Source organism: Nuphar pumila, chromosome 14 (genome assembly GCF_984573655.1).
Source record: "Nuphar pumila chromosome 14, dmNupPumi1.hap1.1, whole genome shotgun sequence".
In the NCBI taxonomy this organism is placed as follows: Eukaryota; Viridiplantae; Streptophyta; class Magnoliopsida; order Nymphaeales; family Nymphaeaceae; genus Nuphar; species Nuphar pumila.
This window is the reverse complement of record NC_143262.1, coordinates 27,801,174-27,822,096: the sequence shown is the minus strand read 5'-3', so window position 1 is coordinate 27,822,096 and position 20,923 is coordinate 27,801,174. Positions and strand designations below refer to the sequence as shown.

At 37.5% G+C, this 20,923-nt stretch overlaps 1 protein-coding gene and 1 pseudogene across 2 annotated transcripts; one reads left to right on the top strand and one right to left on the bottom strand.

Annotated features, from left to right (window-relative positions):
* The first annotated feature begins 1,392 nt into the window (after positions 1-1,392).
* Positions 1,393-4,659, top strand: LOC149816685 (protein argonaute 10-like; annotated as a pseudogene). Its single transcript, XR_016427598.1, has 8 exons — positions 1,393-1,666; positions 2,062-2,597; positions 2,904-3,112; positions 3,518-3,667; positions 3,781-3,914; positions 4,023-4,132; positions 4,219-4,325; positions 4,430-4,659. The product of XR_016427598.1 is annotated as a protein argonaute 10-like (transcript).
* Positions 4,660-8,237: 3,578 nt separating this feature from the next.
* LOC149816684 (beta-D-xylosidase 4-like) lies at positions 8,238-19,340 on the bottom strand. The gene is made up of 7 exons (XM_089988185.1): positions 18,869-19,340; positions 16,889-17,176; positions 16,006-16,175; positions 15,807-15,904; positions 14,949-15,299; positions 9,486-9,902; positions 8,238-9,011 (listed from the first exon to the last, which is right to left on the bottom strand). Exons 1-7 carry the CDS (start codon positions 19,280-19,282, stop codon positions 8,437-8,439), a joined length of 2,313 nt encoding a protein of 770 aa, XP_089844311.1. The 5' UTR covers positions 19,283-19,340; the 3' UTR covers positions 8,238-8,436.
* Positions 19,341-20,923: the final 1,583 nt, after the last annotated feature.

The window sequence follows — 20,923 nt, the reverse complement described above, 5'->3', positions numbered from 1 at the left end:
ACCATATAAATTGGCTTCACCACTGAGGTGGTATCTCATGTGGTAAGCGGGGTCCTGTGTCAAGCCGAAGGCCCAGAACTAAATCCCTCTGCCACATGGGGCAATTGTTATTCTGGTAGGGGGTCAGCCTAACCACAACTTTCCTTTATATATATATATTGGCTTTAAGATGATCTTTTATATTGACTACTTGGCTACCCCTGTGATTTTGTATATGTGAATTATACATAACTTTATCTTAGACTTAGAATATATGTATCACCCTTTATCTGAATCACTAATGTCATCAGGTATGTGTGCTTTGATACTACTTAATTATAATGAGTAATAAGGTGACCTGGCTTTCCATACTAGTAAATTTTTATTTTCTTTTGATGAACCTTTGCTTATAATTGATCTTAAGATTGTGTTTGAATCTTGGGTTGAGCTTGATCAAATTTATTTATTTAAAATCATTTTACAAACTTGAATTATTTGCAAGATGCAAAGAAAGACTTATAGAAGAAAGCAAATCGATGTCAACCTCAATTATTTAGTAAATTAATCAATATTCATGCACTCATGGAATATATAATATCATTAAGTAAAAAACCATCAGGACTTAGATCTATAACTTAGGATTTCATGCCAATATTATATGTTCATTTAGGAATTTATCCTAAGGTTTCATGAGTCCATATATTCTCACTCAAGAGGCCTTTCTAGATGTAATATTTCTAACATGAAACATTTATCAATGACCATCATTAAAGCATGATTTTGGTTATTTGCATTCAAATATACCAAGTGAAAAGTTTCTTGAATTTGAATATAGATCTTGAAGAATATTACATTATTGTGTAATCTAAACATAAATTTTTTATTCATCACATGCACTACAAGAAAAACGTGAATTAGCAACGGAAATTTGTGAGAGAATTTTTTCATCGCAAATTTACGACGGATTAGCTAGAGAAAACCAGCCATTGCTAAAAATTGAAATTAAAGGCAGGATTAATGACGAAAAAAGTTGTGTCACAAAATCTGTCGTTAATTAGCGACGAAAAAATTCTGTCACAAACTAAGTTGCAACGTAGCGACGTAATGTTTTCGTCGCAAACACTACAAGAAAAACATTAATTAGCAACAAAAATCCACAATGAATTAACGATAACAAAAATCCACAATGAATTAACGATAAAATTTGTCCTTCACTGCTTCGACGAATTTTGAGAGAATGTTTTAGTCTCTAAGCCGTCGCTGCTTTTGGATTTAAACAGATATTTTTTTTTTCACCGCATCGCACTTTTCACCCTTTGACTGTACGCAGCCGCCCGCCCCCCCCCCCAGCCTTCTCTTCTTCTCCTTTCTCTTCCTAGTCGCCAACCCCCCTCCGGCCGACTCTTGTCTTCCCCTCCTTTCCCTTTCCCCTCTCCTTTGCATTTTCCTTCGGTTTCTCTCCACCCAAGAAAACCCAAGTTCCTGAATCATGCCTCTTTCCTTCTATTTGCCACCACCATCAGATTTGAGGCAGCAGACTCGTCATCCCAGAAGATTTCTGGTTCATCGTTGCCACCACCATCGTCGGCAAATCCCCCCAAGCTCTTCGAATCGGCCGCTGTTCCGGCGAGCCGGTCTTACCCTGGAGGGGCCTGGGACGCTACATGGGGCAATAAATTGGGTTTTGGTACGAAACAAAACCCTAAAAATTTCCCCTATTTTGGTACGAAAGCTGCATAAATCCAATAATTTTAGGTTTATCGTCTTCGTTTCTTCTAAAAATTCGAGTTTTGGGCGTTCTAGATCGTATTGCGGTTGTTTTCAGATGATTATTTCTCCAATTTGGCCTAGAGATCGTCCAAATAGGAAAAAATAGTGTTTTTGGATTGAGAAAAGCTTGATCTGATGTGATCTTTTCTTTGGAAGATGGTTAAATGCGGTGCAGGGCTTGTGTGTCAATAATTTGATGCATTTTGGTTCTTGCATTGCACATCGTTGTTTGATTTCCATTCTGTATGTTTTTTTTTGTTTCTTTTACTTTCTTGTTTTCCTTACAAAGCTATTATTGTTATTCTTGTACAGATGAACTGAACCGAGGATAAGAAACATAGGGTGGTGTTATTGGTGACAACATTTTTTTATGCAGACTCTGTGGAGTGGCTCACCCTTTTGTATTGACACATTCATTCACTCATGCCTCTAGCCCAGATGAAAGAAAACACAAAGTATCATGTAGTAATAAAGAACCATGTCCAAAGCCCATCAGAAACCCTCCAAGCCAAAAAGGGTCCTCCCCATGAGCCCCTTCAAAATGGCAGAGGCAAAAGAAGGTCCAGAGCCAAAGGAAAGCCAATGCAAGGTGACATTTTTCCATGCCCTGAGGCCGGAATTTGCAGCATTAGGCACCGGTTTCCGTTAAAGGTGCCAGAGTCCCGACACCTGAAGTTCACAGCAGCAATGGAGATGAAGTGGTGAGCATGGAAGTGGGGCCTCCTGCTTCTAGCAAAGCTCTCAGGTTCCCTGCTAGGCCTGGTTATGGACAAGCTGGGGTGAAGTGCTTGGTGAAAGCCAACCATTTCTTTGCTGAGCTTCCTCAGAAAGACTTAAACCAGTATGATGTAAGCTTGAAAATATTTCATGTGTCCACTACATTTTTAGTAAGAGGGTATTAAATGGAACATGTTTCCTCATTTACGCTTTATCCTTCTTCACTGTAGCATATCACTGTGTTGGTGAATTTACTTGTCAACAAAGGGTATTTCTTGTGGGGGTGGTAGTTTCTTATTTCTTTTTACTTGTCCGGAGAGGCATTTCTTGGGGGGTGGTAGTTTCTTATTTCTTTTTACTTGTCCAAAGAGGCATTTCTTGTGGGATGGTAGTTTCTTGTTTCTTTTTACTTGACTCTTTTTGTTTATTACTTGTAGGTTACTATAACTCCTGAGGTGGCCTCAAGAAGTGTGAACAGGGCTATCATGGCTGAGCTAGTGAAGCTGTACAGAGAATCAGGTTTGGGGATGAGGTTGCCTGCCTATGATGGAAGAAAGAGTCTGTACACTGCTGGAGTACTTCCTTTCACTTCAAAGGAATTCGGTGTTAAGCTTGTGGAAGAGGAGGATGGAGTCCATGGTCCTAAGTAAGGCTTTTTGTCTTGTTATACTGTAATGTCCACATTTTAATTTTTTCAACTACTACTCATAAGCATACAACTTCTTTAAGCTACCATGAGCGTATTGATTGGAGTTCTCTCAGAGAGAGAGAGAGAGAGAGAGAGAGAGAGAGAGAGAGAGAGATGATCTTTTTGGCTGCTAAATTTTCATTCTGCAGTCTTTCTGGTGAAAACCAACTTTGAGCTACTTGTACTTCACAAAAGTAGCAAAAAGCAGAATTGCAGGATGATAAAAGGTTATTTCATAGATGAATTACCCATAAGGCACTTAATTAAAAAATGGACTAGTGGTGGAGCTGAATTTATCTGAGCTTATGCATATTGGGTGCTTTGAACTAGAACTAGATTTGGCTGACTCCAATTATTCTTCAGAAGAGAGAGGGAATTCAAGGTTGCAATCAAGTTCGTTGCTAGAGCTGATTTGCACCATTTGGGTGAATTTCTGGCTGGTAGAACAGTAGAGGCTCCACAAGAAGCTCTTCAAGTCCTGGACATTGTCCTTGGAGAACTATCAACCCAAAGGTGCAAATTTTTAAAAGTGAGTTTCTATTTTTGAAAATTTGCATCTAATGAAGATTTTTTAAAAAAAAAATTTAAGTTCTCCAGTTTTTCACTCTTTGGTTGCATTTCTTCAGGTATTGTCCTGTGGGTAGATCATTTTATTCACCTGATATCCAAAGACCACAGTGGCTTGGTGAAGGTTTGGAGTCATGGTGTGGCTTTTATCAAAGTATAAGGCCTACTCAAATGGGTCTCTCTCTGAATATTGGTAGGACGAATTGGGCAGAGAGTTGTGTTGTAAATTGACATTAACCTTGGAAATGCTTTTCTTTCCTATTTCTGAGCTTCTTTTCTGTATGGTTAAAATTTTTTGCAGACATGTCCTCGATGGCATTTATAGAACCACTTCCAATCATTGAATTTGTAGCTCAAATTTTGAACAAGGATGTGTTGGCAAGACCTTTGTCTGATTCAGACCGCGTGAAAGTAATAATCTGTTCTTCCCCGTGGCTTTGTTTTTCTATTTGATCGATTGATGAATATGAACATCTTTTATGTGAAAACATTATCAGATCAAAAAGGCATTAAGAGGTGTAAAAGTCGAAGTCACACATAGAGGAAACGTGAGAAGGAAGTACCGAGTCTCAGGGTTGACATCACAACCTACAAGGGAACTTGTGTAAGTTACACTATATTTGTGCCTTGTTTCCTTAGATGAGTTGATCTGTATGTTCTAAAGAATTCAACTGGCTGAATGTTGCATGCTTTTATCATGTCCAACAGGTTTCCAGTTGATCAATCAACCATAAAATCTGTATTTGAATACTTTCAAGAGATGTCCAACACACTCAGCTTCCTTGCCTTCAAGTTGGAATTCAAAAGAAGGCTAACTATTTGCCAATGGAGGTGTACACATTCATTCCCCACCCACCAAATGGTTGAATGAGAAGCAAATTACTGCGCTTCTCAAAGTTACATGCCAGAGACCAAAAGATCGGGAAATGGATATTTAACAGGTAGGTATTTTTTAAGAGATCTTTTTAGTACTGCTTACCAGTTACCACTTAATAAGTCTGCTATTAACCAATTAAATTGATGTTTTTCTAGCCATTAGAAAAAATTCATTACTTTTTTGGTTTAACATGTTTTTCTGATTTTACTGGTAGTACTGATTTTGTTGCAGGTGATCTCAAACGGATATGCGAAACTGATCTAGGCTTAATATCTCAGTGCTGTCTCACGAAGCATGTATTCAAAATTAGCAAACAGTATCTGGCCAATGTCTCACTGAAAATTAACGTCAAAGTAAGAGATTGGTGTCATGGGTTTATCAGTTGCTACTGGTGCATACTTGTATACTTCCATTTTTGTAAGTGAAAGCTGCTATTTTTTTGTCATCTACCATTTCATGGAGTTTTTTCGTTGCATTGATTCTTGTAAACAGGAATACTGCCATTAGCCGTTTCACGTAGTGAATGATTGTTAAGCATGAGTCTGCTCATTCTCTTGTCAAAGAACAAAGGAATCACTATAAATGTTATGTGGGAATCATCGTCTCCGTTTAATTTCCTATTCAAACGGTATGAACTTGAATGAATTGCAGGCAATCTGGCATGGCCTAATACTACTTTGTTCTATCTTTAATCATGTTTTCTTTGTCCACTTTCAACTGTGTTAACTTTATTTTCATTTAAATATACTTCAGGCATTCTTATTGTCTTTTTTTTTTTCATTTTGGGTAAGAATGGCATTTTTTTCCAAGTGTTAACTGTATTATACTATTTAGCAGTATCATATATTTTCCTTACTAGAGGGGGGTCCGGGGGTTCCCCTGGTGCGGGTCCTTATGGATCATACCCGGTTTCTTTACTATTTAGCAGTATCATAAGCTCAAATTTTTTCTTGGGCTTATGTTTGAGACCCGGTTTCTTATGGATCATACCCGACCAAGTGTTTTTTTTTTGTTTTTTTTTTTTAAAGTTTTGCGACGGATTAGCGATAGATAATATTCGTCGCTAATATTTAGTTTTGCGACTGAATGTAATCCGTCGCTAATCCGACTCAACTTAGCGACGAATTGGCGACGAATAAAATTTCATCGCAAAACCAAAGCAGTCCTTATTTAAGGATGAACTTGATCCATCACTAATTAGTGAGAGATAAATTCTATCATATTTTAGCGACTAGGATTTTGCAACGGATGCTATCCATCGCTAATCCATCACTAATTCGTCGCTAAGAATTTGGCGATAGATAGTGTCCGTCACTAATCCTCATTTTTCTTGTAGTGATAAGATTAGAAATTAATACATTATACCATGTTAAATAGCATACAATCATCAAAATATGCATATCTGACCCAAAACACAAATTAAACTTGATAACGTACTTGATATTCAAATCGCAAAATTATGGATCTAAATTGGATCCAAAGATGACAATAATGGGTCATGATAAAAATGGGTTGCAATAAGGTCCAATTCTACAAAGTATAATAGAAAACATGTTCATGGCGCTATAAAGTTCTCAACACAACAAATTCAACATAGGTGAGTTTGGATCCAACAACATAAGAAGTAGCTTAATTACAAAATGGAACAAATGCAAGATCCAGTGAATGCCATAGAGTAATACAATGCATCTTTTTATATGCCTAACTACAAAATGAGGTGAGATGAATTACAATCTCAAATGGACCAGAAAACCAATTTGAAAATGAATCCAAGTCTAAGCTAAGATTTAAACAACAAAAATTTGAATCCATAAAGGGTCCAAATAAACCACTATGCATCTAGTCATTTTATAACTATTAACCATGAAAAACACTTATATTTTTCATATATATAATAGTAGTTTCAAAATATGAAAATACATTAACATATTTTCAATGATTCTAATAGGTAGACTAAGTATATAACCACATAAAACACTAGGCATATGTTTAAGCACCTAATAGATATGCCAAACCAAATATAAAATTAAAAGTGTACCTTACACCATTTGTTTCAACCTTCGATGTAGTCATTACGTTGCAAACTATCATTTTAAATTTGTTGAAAAATAGAGTAGATATGACAATTGAGCCTGAATTAGGTAGGTTTGGAGACACATGTTAGATGTGCTATCTTTAAAATGATAGTTGTTGTCCTTGATGCAATGGATATTAGTGCAACCTCACTCCTAGGATACACCAAGCTTTCACCTACTTGTGAAGGTCAGCCCTACTGAGTGAGACCGAGCAACTCAATATGAACAACTTTGAATAGCCTTTTGACTCGACTAAGATTGGGCACGCCCTAGGCTCTACTCGACAATCTTTTGACGGAGTGAAAGACTAGAGAAAGAGATCATGGACTCAAAGGAGCAAAAGTGAACTCATGGAAGAGATAAGAGCGATTGGGAGAGCCATGTAGAGATGGGAAAGGGCTGAGGCATATATAGCTCCAAGCCTAACAACTACTCATAAAGGACCCGATGACCAGAAATAAATGGCCTTTAAGAGGGTCCAATGACTAGGAGAGGAGGGTTAAAATTGGAAGCAGATCAGGTCATGCTGAAAATGAGCGCTTTTGCTCATGCGGACATCGTGCCCCTCTGTTTGCATTTTGGATGAATGCCACGTGGTTTTGTTGACTTTTGAGCTTTTTAAAATGCAAATCGGATGGCCACGATGTCAGCATGAGCAAAAACACTCATTTTCAGCATGACCTGATCTGCTTCCGTTAAAACTGGGCACAATCAACAAACAAAAAGGGCAGAAAATAGTCCTTAAATGGACTTGATAGGTACAAAAAAAGTCCAAGAATAAAGGTGCTGATCAAAGTGAAAGGGGATCAAATGGTCATGAATTAAAAGAGGCGGTTGGAGGGCCATTTGACCATAAATGGTTGCATACATGGATGTTAGACTAGGTCAAGGGTGGTTCCAATAGTTGGGTTTACTAAGTCAAGGTCAAAACCGATCGTTTCGTTCAAAACCCATAAGGTGGACAGTCAAAAGTTTTAGGGATAACATCATTCCAAGATCAAAAAATGATGGTCAAAGATCAGTTAAGACTAAGCCAAACCAAATAGGGCTAAACTGAAACCCAAATCCCAAGTGCAAAATTAAATTGACATGCTCCTAATAGGCCTTACTCATAAAAGCAACTCTACTATGTATAAACTTAAGGAAAGTACTCACACTCTTGACTAAACAAAAATGAAAGTGCAAAACTTCCAAAAGCTTAGGAAAGGCAAGGAAGTAGGTGGCCAAACTTATGTGCAAACCCACATAATTTTGAGACAAAACCCCAACAAAGGCTTATGCATTGCGTCAAACACTTCCAACACCTTGCTTATACCTTTTTGTCTTTCTAAAATCGTGTTATGTGTCTCAAATTCTTTGCCCATTTCATTTTATGATTTTCTTGAGAGCTTCCATAATTGCATTCCTCTGTTTTGATAATAGATTTCTTGCTCCTTTCTTGTAGATGTAGACGAAGGGCTGTGTTCCCTTGTCTCAATCTTTCTTGTGATATCTCTGTGTTTCACTTCATTTGTTTGCTTTTCGAAAGACACGTAACATGCACGTGCGCACACACATACAGAAGCAGACTCAAAGAGAGCACTTCTCAATTTAGAAAAATGACATGTTCGTAACATAGATTAGAAAATAGTCACATTTGCCTCTAACAATTTCTAAGCTCAACTTCCCTTTTACTTTGGAAGCTGTACTTATTTGCCATGGTCACTGGCCTCAAACCTAGCCCAGCAAACTTTGATTTAAGCTCAGTTCCATGGTAAGCCAATTCATATTCTCACACTCAAAGAATGACTTAAGCTACCTATCTGAAAAACATGTGAACCCAGCAGCAACTTTCGCTCACCAAGTTCATTGACGGTGCTCAAATCCTTGCAGACATCTACTCGAAACTGAACCAGCTCTTCACCTTTCGACGTCAAGTAAACCTTCTCGAATCCAAGAAGCTGTTTCTTGGGTGATCTGCCTGTGTGTGAAGGCGGGGTAAAGAAAAGAAAAACTGTATGGCTGCCATGCATGTCTCCAACATTCTGTACTTTGAGATGAATATCAAAGGCCAATTCTTGGCAAGTGCTCTCAGCCATGTCTACAGCTTTGCATTTTTGCGAGAAACAGGGATGCGTGCTTTCAAGTGCCAGAGAAATGCGGTTGGGTGAACGAACAAGGACGTGATTAAAATGAGTATAGCTCAATCCATCACCAAACAAATAAATTGTATCACCTGTGTAAAACCTGTAAGTCCGGCCAGGATAACCTGTAGAAGGATCAGGTCTCATATTCATGTTAGTCATGGGGACATTGTTGGCGAATGACTGTGGGTACCATGTCATTGGTAGCCTTCCACCTGCATCATGTCATCATCATCATCACCATGGTCATTATTATCATAATCATATTGCGTAGCTAAATGTAAAAAGATAACTATTCAAATTCAAATATCAGTTCAAATTCAAATCAACCTACAAATCAGGAGGAGACGCACAATCAGTATTCAAATTCAAATATCAGTTCAAATTCAAATCAGCCTACAAATCAAGAGGAGACACAATCAGATATAAAAATATTCTAATTTTATTTTGTGCATTATCTCTTGTATAGTTATTGTTCATTATCGTGTAAAAAGGCTTCTGTATATAACCAGCCTATTCATAAGGTCAAAGCATATAACATTACACTGCAAGCTAAGCAGCACTTTATAAGCCATTATCTTCTCTTCCCTTACAATAACCATTCAGTATGTCACCCATTCTACCCAATCACGCTTAACTCTTCAGTCATAGCAATGTTCTGTATAAAAAAAAATGAAGTGAATACTTACTTGGATTGAAGTTTCCGAAAATGATATCAGCAATAGCTGTTCCTCCCTTTTCACCAGGGTATCCCACCCAAAGTATGCTACTGATCTTGTTGGATGCTTTAGCGAAAGAAACATCGAAGGGCCCTCCAGACATTATGATGAGAATTACAGGACCTTTTGATGCATTAGCAACTTGTACAACAAGCTGTTGTTGCTGGCCGGGAAGCGTTAGATCAACCCTGTCACGGCCCTCAGCCTCAACCGATTGATCTGCACCAACTATCAAGACTGTGGCATCGGCAGCTGATGCTGCCTTCACTGCAGCATCCGGTTGGAAGTTGTTGGGTGAACACCATACATTTAGACAACCAGCTTGATAGAGGGTTGAAGTGTAAGCAGATAGGCCTTGAAGGGGAGTAATGTACTTGCAAGGGGTGCCTGCAGTTTCAATAGACAAAATTTCTATGAAACGCCAACTACAATACAAATTCACATAATAAATAACACGCTCTATGTCATACAGATACTCTATTTTGACTCCCCTTTTATATTAATCACATTAGAAACTTCATGAAAACGGCCGTATCCCTATATCTGCAGCCTTATCCATGTGCCATAAGGTATACTAAACGAACAGGGAATACCTGTTCACAGAGGATTCAAACATCCATAAAGCAAATGGTTCGTGTATGTGATCCAAATCCTATATAGTCTTACATCAAATTTGATATGCTTATAAGAATTTCAAAAATAAAATGAAATCCTCTTATATTATGGAGCCATTTACTTTATTTCCTTGAATTAGGGTGTTTACATGAGAGAGATACAGAGATCAACTAACTCTTGTTATTTCAACTTTAGGTAAGAAATTTTGACTCTCTATCAACCATTTAGAAATCTAAAAGAAAAAAACTTGGTAGATCAAATTTGACCTGACCCAAAGTTTTAAATTCACCATTAAACAAAATAGTGTCTTTTACTGCATCTATTTCTTGGGGCCCAATGTTAGGAGGGACACATTATGTTATGAACGGATACTATTATATTCAAGAGAATTAAGATTGAAGATAAGGTCGAAAAAGAATGTGAGATAGAGAGAGAGAAACAAAGGAGAAATTAATAATATTCACTATTCAAGAGGACTTGAAAGGAATAGTTTGCAAATCAAAAGAGGTCTTGGTCAAATGAATGAAATGGATCTTGGAGTTGCCCACACTGTTATGGGTCAAAAGAGATCTTGGTTAATTTTCCAACATTTTCACCAAAGCAGGTAAGTTACATCCACCTAGGGGTGTTCACGGATCGGATGTTATCTGACGTCTAATTCAGATTTGGTTTGAGATTTTATTACTGAATCCAACAGATTACAATTATAAAATCATTCTCGGTGCTGCCCTCGTCCATCTGAATCCGAATCAAGCTCCAAATCCAAATAGCCAATATCTAATTAGATCAGATTCAGTAAAGGACTCATCAGACCCAAATCTGACCTGACTATATCCCTACATCCATCAGCCTATGATCCACATGCACTATTGCCCACGCTATTATAGGACCACCTCTGGACCTCTTTCTACTGTATGGACTTCAAGGGAACCTTACCGGATAGGATAGGATCTAGCACAGATGATTCTGAACATGGATCCATTTGGACATAAGATAGGTCTTGTATCAATTTTGTATGGCCCGACCTGAATAATATTTGGCCAAGAACTGGTAGGCGAATATTTACTTTCATGCTCGTATCCAACTATTCAGACTCGGATCAGGTGAGTACCCTACACAGGTTCGACCCATTGACAACCTAGTCCAACCCAGTTAGAGCCCAATAAGGAAAATGGATAACCATAGCGACAAAAGTTAAAAATGGCAAAATCTCTGCAGGCAAAAAACTTGGGAGATTTTGAAAATTTTCATAAATCTCGCATTTTTTTTAGGAAAAATCTCAAGAATAAAAAATATAAAAAATATTATTATAAGAAAATATAAATAAAACACATTTAAAAATAAAAATCTCAGGGGTTTTCATGATAAATATCTTTTAAAAATATAAATATCACGATATTTGTCACAGTTTGAAAATCTTGCAACTTGCACGAAATTGCCGTTTAAAACTTTCAGGCAATTTCTCGCGATACATCGACGATATGCTTATAAATATCGCAATATTTGTCATGGAGTGGATAACAGGTCTCTTTTATTTTCCCATCTTTTAGCGGTGTGTGCAAACATTCTTTCCTTGAGGGGAGGACTGGGGACTAAGGCTCAATATTTGACAGCAATTTGGTTAAAAAGTGAGCACCTATAGGGTCTAGTGGTGATAAGGTGAAGCACCGATGTGCCGAAGCATCAAGCCATGTAGATTTGATGCTACCAATTGTACAAAAGCAGTGGCACTTTTGACATAAAAAAACATGAATGTGCTTTTCTTGAAGAAAAACTCCAAAATATACACGTGTCAGAAGTCAGCTTACAAGGCTTATTTTTCTCAAATCTAGGGCTCGACATTGTTTTTTTTTAACCTTTAAAATTAAACCAAACTTAGGTTAACTAACCTAATCAGTTTACTACTTCCAAAAAGCACCAAGTCAGAAATAATACAGGTTCTTGACAAGCTCAGAATATCAAGATATTGTGAGACGTTAGGTGGACTATCCAAGTACACGGATATCGGCCGAACACATCGTACAGACCAGTCAACCTAAGCTGAGCAACAATGCTAAACACTGCATTGGGAGCAATATTGTTAGTATCGGTTTTAATCAAAACTGTTTTTCGAAAAGAAAACCCAAATCGGTCTGAATCAGTTTATTAAAATGACAATTTTCTTAAATTCAAAAGAACATAAAAATATAAAAGATTTACATATATCGGATGACTTGGATCTGGTTCAAGCCGAATCGAGTCGCGGATGAATCGTACCTGAATCGGCCGGTTTTTATGGGGTCTGAATCTGGCTTTGCATTGAATGAAAAGGGGCCGATCCTATTCGATTTTGATACATTGTTGGGGGGCTAAACGTGAGCTCAGCCTAATGGAGAATCATTTTAGAAGCAACAGGACCCAAGCATGAATTATCCCGTCCCTAAAAACTTTTATCTATTGAAAAAGGACAGACAATGTCCCTTCTCCCACTGCTTTGGACAAAGTTTGAACCAATGCCACAAATATCGGTATCCACAATTTCTTGACAAGGGAAATATGACCATAAATAATTTTTTTTGGAAAATTATCAGTATATGAAAATGTAGTAATATATAAGAGTATGAAAAGAGAAAAACTCATAAAAAAATAAATACTCTTAATATCATGAAGACCTTGAGATATTTTAGAAATAGGTGGTATTTGAAAATATCATGAACTTTTTTATTGTATTGGTTATAGAAAATATCGCAATACAATCATCATGTTTTCAAAGTATTGCTAATATAAGGAGACCATAGTTCGAAGCCAAAACCATTCTTCTTTTTTTTCTTCAATGCGTTGAAAAGTTCCAAATCCCTCATCAAAATTAATAAAAACATTCTTGCAGTTAAAAGAACGCTAAGCCCGAGGACACCAGATTGATTTTTTTAAGGTCTCCTTAGTAGAACAGTGATGACAGTTTAGTAATGTACTGTTTACTGCTTTTGTTATGATGATGGATCCAGCACAACGCTATAGATGCTAACAACATCCGGCCAGTGGCGTAGCTAGGATTCATGTGGGGGGGGGGGGGTGGCGGCAAACAGTGGTGTAGCAAAAAATTTTTTTTTTGTGTGATAGTCGGGGGGTAGCGCCCCCGGAATTTTTTTTTTGAGATAAAATAAAAAATGGCTACAATTATTAATAAAAATCTATTTCATATGGACGAATCAAACTATTTGCTGCAGTCAGGGCTGGGCTGGGCTGGACTACAAAAATGGATAAAAATCTATTTCATATGGAATCAGGGCTGGGCTAGGACTGGGCTTTTAAAAAAAATTGTTTTTTTTTTAACTGTTTCGGCTACGCCTTTGCATCCGGCACAGATATTGGGGATGCCAGCGTCCGCAACAATGAATTTGAATCTAGGACAAGATTACAACCTCTTGATATAAACTATAACATAGCAGATGATTTAAGTGAGTGAAATGCCCCGTAGGACTAATACATTACTAAACTTGAAAATATCATGCTTAGACTGCAACATAGATGACATTAGCAGTCATTGGTGCTCAAAACAGCAGTTATAACTCGAGAAAAACATCTTTGTCCTCTATGACATCACAAACATATCTAACTAACAAACTTGTTTTTCATCACCAAGCACTAACTTTTGAATTATCAAAGAAAGAAAAAGAGCAAGTTTTGAAGTCTTCCATCAATTTTTATCAATCTTTAACCATGGTGAAAAAGAAACCCACATGGTCATTTGAAATATCACCTGGGATGACATCAGGTTAAGAACTCCCAGCATTTCCACTACTACTAGGATAAGTAATGGTAGAGTTAATATGTTTGATCATGTTTCCTGTGATGGCCGAACATACTCTAGCAAGCTTGATTGGAAGATAACGAGTAATCTTGCTCAACCACATTACATACTGAATGCCATTTAGCCCAGTGAACTAGCAGGAAAATCCTGAATACATCATCCATGAAGCCCTATGTTAACAACACTACAGATGAGGCCATGGATCAGATCTACTTGTTAGGGATTTGGCATTAGTAGTAGAGCTTGGGACCAAATGTGAGGGTCCCACCTAGCCGGCTAGGCTATTTAGGTTGGATCCAATATACTTGGGTTGAGAATTAGAATTGTAATGAAGGGCATTATTTTTTTTGTTGTAGCCATGAATCCTATAAATAGGGCCCATGCACTCATTTGTAACAATTGAAGATCATTAATCAAATAGTTAATTCTTGAGTTGGCTTGTCTAGAGTTTTAGAGTGAATTTAGCTCTAGTTACAGATTTTCCTAATTAGAGATTGGCTCATGTACTTAGATCTCTTCTAAAAATATGAGAATTGCCCGTTATTTCCGTCATTTCTCACTTACACACTAGCCCATCCCCTTATCTCATTCTCTTTAACTATCAACTCTCAAATCTCTCTCATTCTCCTCCATTAGTACTTCCTAAAAGGTGGAGCTGGTATTATCCTGAGGTTCATAAGTCTCCTAGACCCTTTGTATTATCCATTCTGACGAAAGCAGATCAGGTCATATTGTACATAGCTGATTCCTCAGCTATATTTAATCCCCACCGTGCATCTCACTTGATGGAGGTCTCTGGGAACCATTCTCATGCTCACCAAGTGAGATGCACAGTTCCCAAACGATTGGATATATAGAATATGATCTGATCTAATCTGGTCATGGTTCTGACAGTTTAATCACCTGTGATGTGGTATAGAGTTTCTTACTACAATAATTTCTCGATTTTTTAGTGAAAAAATGAGCTATCTTAAAGCAAACCAGAGGAAATAACATGGCCAATAAGAATACTGCATAAATTTGCATACCTTCATAGTTCCCTATCATGGTTTTGGTAACATTGGCATTTGGTCCAATCACTGCCAAGGATTTGATTGTTGATGGTGATAATGGTAATGCTCCATTGCTATTTTTTAGTAAAACTATGCCTTGCCTTGCAGCTTCTGCTGCTAATTCTTGGTTTTGGGGAGTGCAGACATCCTTGGGACCAAGTTTACCATATGGCTGATTTCTTGGGTCCCCATCAAAAAATCCAAGTCGCATCAGAACTCTGAAGTTGTTAGAAATTGCTCCGTCAACAGCTGATTCATTTAAAATTCCGGACTTCACAGCAGACACAGTATGTTGGCCAAGGAATGACCCACAATTGAGATCCAGTCCTGAGGGACATGCAAACACAATATTATCAAGCAAGAAATTTCTTAATTCAGAGGAAATTTCTCCCAGGTGTAAAATCCAAAACCAGAGTTTCACACAAAAACAAGCACATATTTATGGCAGAAGACTATGCAAGCTGAGAGTGTACTGTATACCGTGCACACACTGAAAGCTCCACAATAACAGTGGTGTCCAATATCATATTGCTGAACCAATTTGACATGTGTAGGAGATGAATTAAACACAGCAATGTAATAAGCACTTCTTTCTGGTAGGATCCATTTCTCAAAATTGAAAATCTTGACATTTGACATTGAATGTGCTACATATTCATTTTGAAAAGGATAAGCAATTAAAAAGAACCCAATAGGAAAAATTTATGTCAAGTTTTGAAATTGATAGTGCGCATGTTGCAATCACATTTCATAAAATATCCATGCTTAGTATGAGATACCATTAAAAACCAGAAAAATTGTGTTGTTAGGAATTCTTTCTTCAACAGAGCTAACCTGCCATTATGGCTTTTGCTGCGGCTTCTTCTGGAGTTTTGGTGTAGTGCTGAGAATTATATAACACATCAACTGAATCACAATCAGAAACAATGTATCTACAAGAAGCACCAAAAGAGTTTGAATCAGTTGTATGAAAAGAGTTGGTGACATAGTCTACCAACAAGATGCACGTGTTTTTTGTGTTGAAGTAAGATACCCGTTAAGTTTCCAGTCTCCTCTCACTGTTCCTGCTAGAAGGTTTGGATCAGCACAGGTTGGAATCCCATTGACTTGATTGTAAGAACACATGACACTAGCAACCTGCCCGTCAATCACACAACTTTTGAATGGGGGCTGATATGTATCATCCATGTCCTGTTTAGTAACCTGAGCATAACATAAACCAAAATTAAAACAACTAGCAATTACAGTAGGAATGACACATAATTGCTATTATGTAAGATTTCTTTGTGCATTATCTGAAGCTGGAACCTGTTCTGAAGATCCAATAGCTATGCATAACAGAGTCTCCAAGTTTGTATGAGATTGATGAGGTTGCATGGCAGTGTACCAACTCCGCATCAACATTTGCCCAAACTATTGGATCTTCTATCATAAAATGATTGGCTTAGATGCCCATATCAATAATCCAATTTATCATGTTATCTTGCATCTACCTCTCTATCCACTCTTTTCTTTTCCTTTTTTCTTTTTTAGCTCCAATACGAAATAATAAACTCCAAATTTTCACAATCAACATTCCTTGTTTCTTTTCCTTATTTGTAGGATACAAGAGAGATGGATTCAAATTTCAAAGCACAAATGAGAAGAATAATAAATGGGCTGCATGGTTTAATAAAACCAAGTATAATTACCTAACTGCTGAATCATACTTGCTAAAGCAAGAAAAAGAAGTAATTTAGTAACTGCTTGATTTATAACAATTGCTTCAACCATCACAGGCACATCGTCAAAAAAGTGCACAAAAGAAATGCAACAAGCATTTTTAGGTAGAGAAAAATGTGTGGAAGGACCATGCTATTATTTCTTTTCCGATCCTTTCTGTCACAAACAGATTAAGAGATAACAGTTTGATATACCTGAGCATTGAAAGTGTAACGCTGAATTCCTTTCCAATTGTCTACATCATATGCAGTATAATGTTTACAGCAAGCAGCGACTTTGAGCTGATTTGGGTCTCCGCTGTCTGTCTGCTGCAGACCTTTGACGTAGCAGGTGGCATATTTGCTAGTAAGTAAAGGGTCTTCACCTGGAGTCTCTTGTCCCCTTCCCCATCTTGGATCTCTAAATATGTTAATGTTTGGACTCCAGTACGTTAGTCCTGCTAAACCCACATTGTACATAGCCCGAGCTTCAGTTGAAACCGCCTGTAAGCAAATTTCTTGAAATTTAGTGCCATTTCACTCCATGGTATAGTATTCTCTGAACAAACCTCTATAAACTGCAGATCACAAATTCTACTCCCATGGGTTAGCGAGATTCCTTTTTTCTTTTTGTTGGTGAGTTACTACTCTAACAGTCATAGTCATACTACAAGACATACTATTATGCAGTAGACCAAGTTTTTATGATTTAAGAATCACATAATTCATGAAAAATAGGAAAAAAATAAGACAATGCATATAATGTCGCAACCTACATATAAACTCTACTAATGAACTGAAACTGAAAGCCTACAAAATTCAGGAACCTGAATTGATTACAGTCCTTTCTCATTCTTTTGAGATATGAAATTTACCTGCGTACCAAAAACAGAGGCAAACAAAATGACTATTATTCCCTTGAGCAATCATAACATAATATAGCATTATATCAATTAGACCAAACCAAAAACATATCTGTCTTGTCTATACCAAGGTTGCCAGACTAGGAAGCTGAAGCGGAAAACGATATGGGAAGCGAGAAGCAATGCATTTTAAAATGTATAGGAAGCGGAAAGCGACGAATAAAAAAAGAAATATAAGAATTAAATGAGAATCAAATTGGAATCTAAATAAAAACTAAAATAAAAGTGAAAAAAAATAAATTTTTAAAAAAATCTAAAAATGATGACTGCCAATTTAGAGAAAGCACATGGAAGTGAGTGAGAAGTGTGACAGGAAACACATAAAAAACATGGAAAGTAGAGTGAGAGAACATATAAGAAGTATAGATGAAGCATGCGGAAAGCATAGGAGAAGCATTGGAAAATCGAGATTCTTGTCAAATTTAGGAAGCGAAGAGTATCACGCTTCTGAAGCGAGTTTCTGCACCACTTATCTAAGAACCTTCCGGTAACTCTGGTCTATACCCAGAAAGTAACAATCTGTAACAGAGAATCCATACATTTCAAGAGCTCCAGTTTTACTTTGTCCTCTTTTTCTTTCACTTCTCCTATGGAAAGTTCAAACTTTTAATAACATTATGAAAAATATAATCTGTGGTGTTGCTGATATATTCGTCAACTATATAAAAACTAACACACGGCCTACACTTATCATACAAATATTCCCGATGAACATTGAATGAGACTAAATAAGCAATCAAAAAGAAGAAAATTATGATATAAAAACAAGCAGCTACTCCTACAGTAGAGAAAACAACAATGATACAGATTTTAGATTGTTAGAAGGTAAAGTTGTTATAATGTTCTGTCATCCATTTTTTTCACCTCACCTGCTTCTATTTTATCATTTCTAACGACCACAAAAATGAAGATGGCAAGTATAACGCTGTTATAACCATTGGATTTTCCATCTGTAATATTTAATAATATTAAGTGCAGAAACCCAAAAGAGAAAGAAATGATCACAATATGAAGTTGGCCTGTCTAAAATGATCAAGGTAAGAGAGCTGCACATTTTACGACTTTAAATTGTTGAGGTGCTGCTCCATTCCTTCACCATATACAAAATCTACTACTAAAGCAGAATAGGAGGCAATGTGATGCCCACTAAAGAAACAGACCCAAAATTACAGAATCTAAATTAAACAAATTCATAAGAAAGTGAGCGAGGCAAAGCTGTGGAAATCATGACCCAGACTACACATCAGCTAGAAAATTTCACAGAATATCTCACCTTTCCCATTGCTTCCCACAGAGAAGTGTTGAAAGTAGCTGCAGAGAGGATAACCATAGGGAAACTGGTAGCCCCAGGAACAAGGCTAGAGAAATGTGTGCCAGGACCAACATAGGAAACACCATGTAAGGCCTCAGACCACCACTCGTAACTAGGAATCCCAAGCCTAGCAACAGCTCCTGCCTTGTTCACCAAGAACGCAACTTTCTCCTCCAGTGTCAATCTTCCCACCAAATCCTTGACCCTCCCATCTATACCCAATGAAACATCACAAAACCCAAGAGAACTCACGTTAGGATTCTTCACTGCATCACAAGCAAACACTGGGTTCTGTCCCAAAACACAAGAGACTCCACCCAATCCCAGAAAAACCACCACCACCATCAAAACCACACCACTGAAGCAAGAACCCATCTCTTCTTTTATCCAGTTTCACAACAATGGTTCTGCTCCAATGACCACCATTCCACTTGTGGGAGGTAAGCTCTGCCTTTTATAATGGAACTTAGCGGCACTAGACGAGGAAAAATTCATGCCATCCCCACTTTTTCTCTTGGGCTACCCGTGATAGGCCAGCGTGGAAAATTGAATTTCATAATAAATATTTTGTTGGTATAACTCCAAACTCTTCAATTCATGATAACGAATGAAAACTGCAGGATAGAGAGAGAAGGTTTAAAGAGTGGGACTGAGAGAGGGAGCTGTATCTGTCAGAAGCATGAACCAAAAATGAGGCTTATATCAATATGAAAAGGAGGAAAAAGCTAAACAAAATCTGCATTAAAAATTCACGTGGGGTCTTTTAGTGCTGGTTGGATCAGCACTCAAATTTTTGGAAGGACAAAGAATGGAGGAGAGAGCACTGGGAGCTTATAGAGGTATTTGGCTCCACGTCTTCACTGCACTATTCGTTCACGTGAATTCTTTGTTTTGGCGTTCATTGGTTCAGCTTGACTTCGTCAGCTGTGCCGCGGAAGCAGCATGGAGAATAGGTTGGTAGACTAACTGAGTTCTGTGAGGTTTGTTTCTTGTTATCATACGATATTTTCAGATGTCAATAAATTCATGAAAAAGAAAACTGGACATTGTCAAAACATCACCAATTTCTACAAATTTCTGTTTTTTATTCTGAATTTAAGAAGATCAAAATGTTTTTCCTAATACATTTAAGATTTTTTTAAAGTTAATATACTTCCAACCGTTTAACTCATCCTTGGTCTTACCTTCAACAAAAACAACAAAGCCCTGCGACAGATTAAGTACTTGGCTAGATATGATAAATCTTGACTTTGACTGGGTGGTCGTGTCCTCAACCTGGAGTTTTACCTGGCAGGGAGGCAGGCTAATTAAGTGACCCTGTTCTCGGTGAAGGTTTCTTTATCACATATATATATATATATATATATATATATATATATATATATATATATATATATATATATATATATATATATATATATATATATATATATATATATTGCGATATTAACTAGATAAAAATAGTAGTCATGCTTGTTTAAGCGAAGCAGTTGTTTAAGTGTCAATTTAAAGAATGTGAAAACTATGGGTGATATATCCTTTTTGATAAAAAGTAAAAATTGCCCTAATATTATGGTTAGATTTTATTGCCTCAAAAAATTAAGCTTAGATTTCACAGAATGGACAGCCAAAATCAAGGCCTTTGCGTATTTGAAGCAATCATAGTACCCTTTATGCTTGGAACCTTTTTGCAACGGCCATGTGCATGCATGAAATGTGGTCCTCCTAGCAACTAGACTCGTGCCAAGAAATACACAGCAGATCAGGTGCAATCAGGTTGCACAGTTTCAGTGTGCCCCATCCATCTGCTGTTGGGGCCCACAGCTGACTAGGGATGGCAGTGGATCAGGGCGGGGGCGGGGGCGGGGGCGGGGGCGGCGGCAGGGGACAAGGTCTCTACTCCTGACCCATCTCGAAATCCTGCCCTTCATCCTGCATGGGTCTTGATTTTAACCTTCATCTCCGCTTCTATCCTCGTTTCATGTCCTCCATCCCCGGTCTAAACAGGGCGAAGTG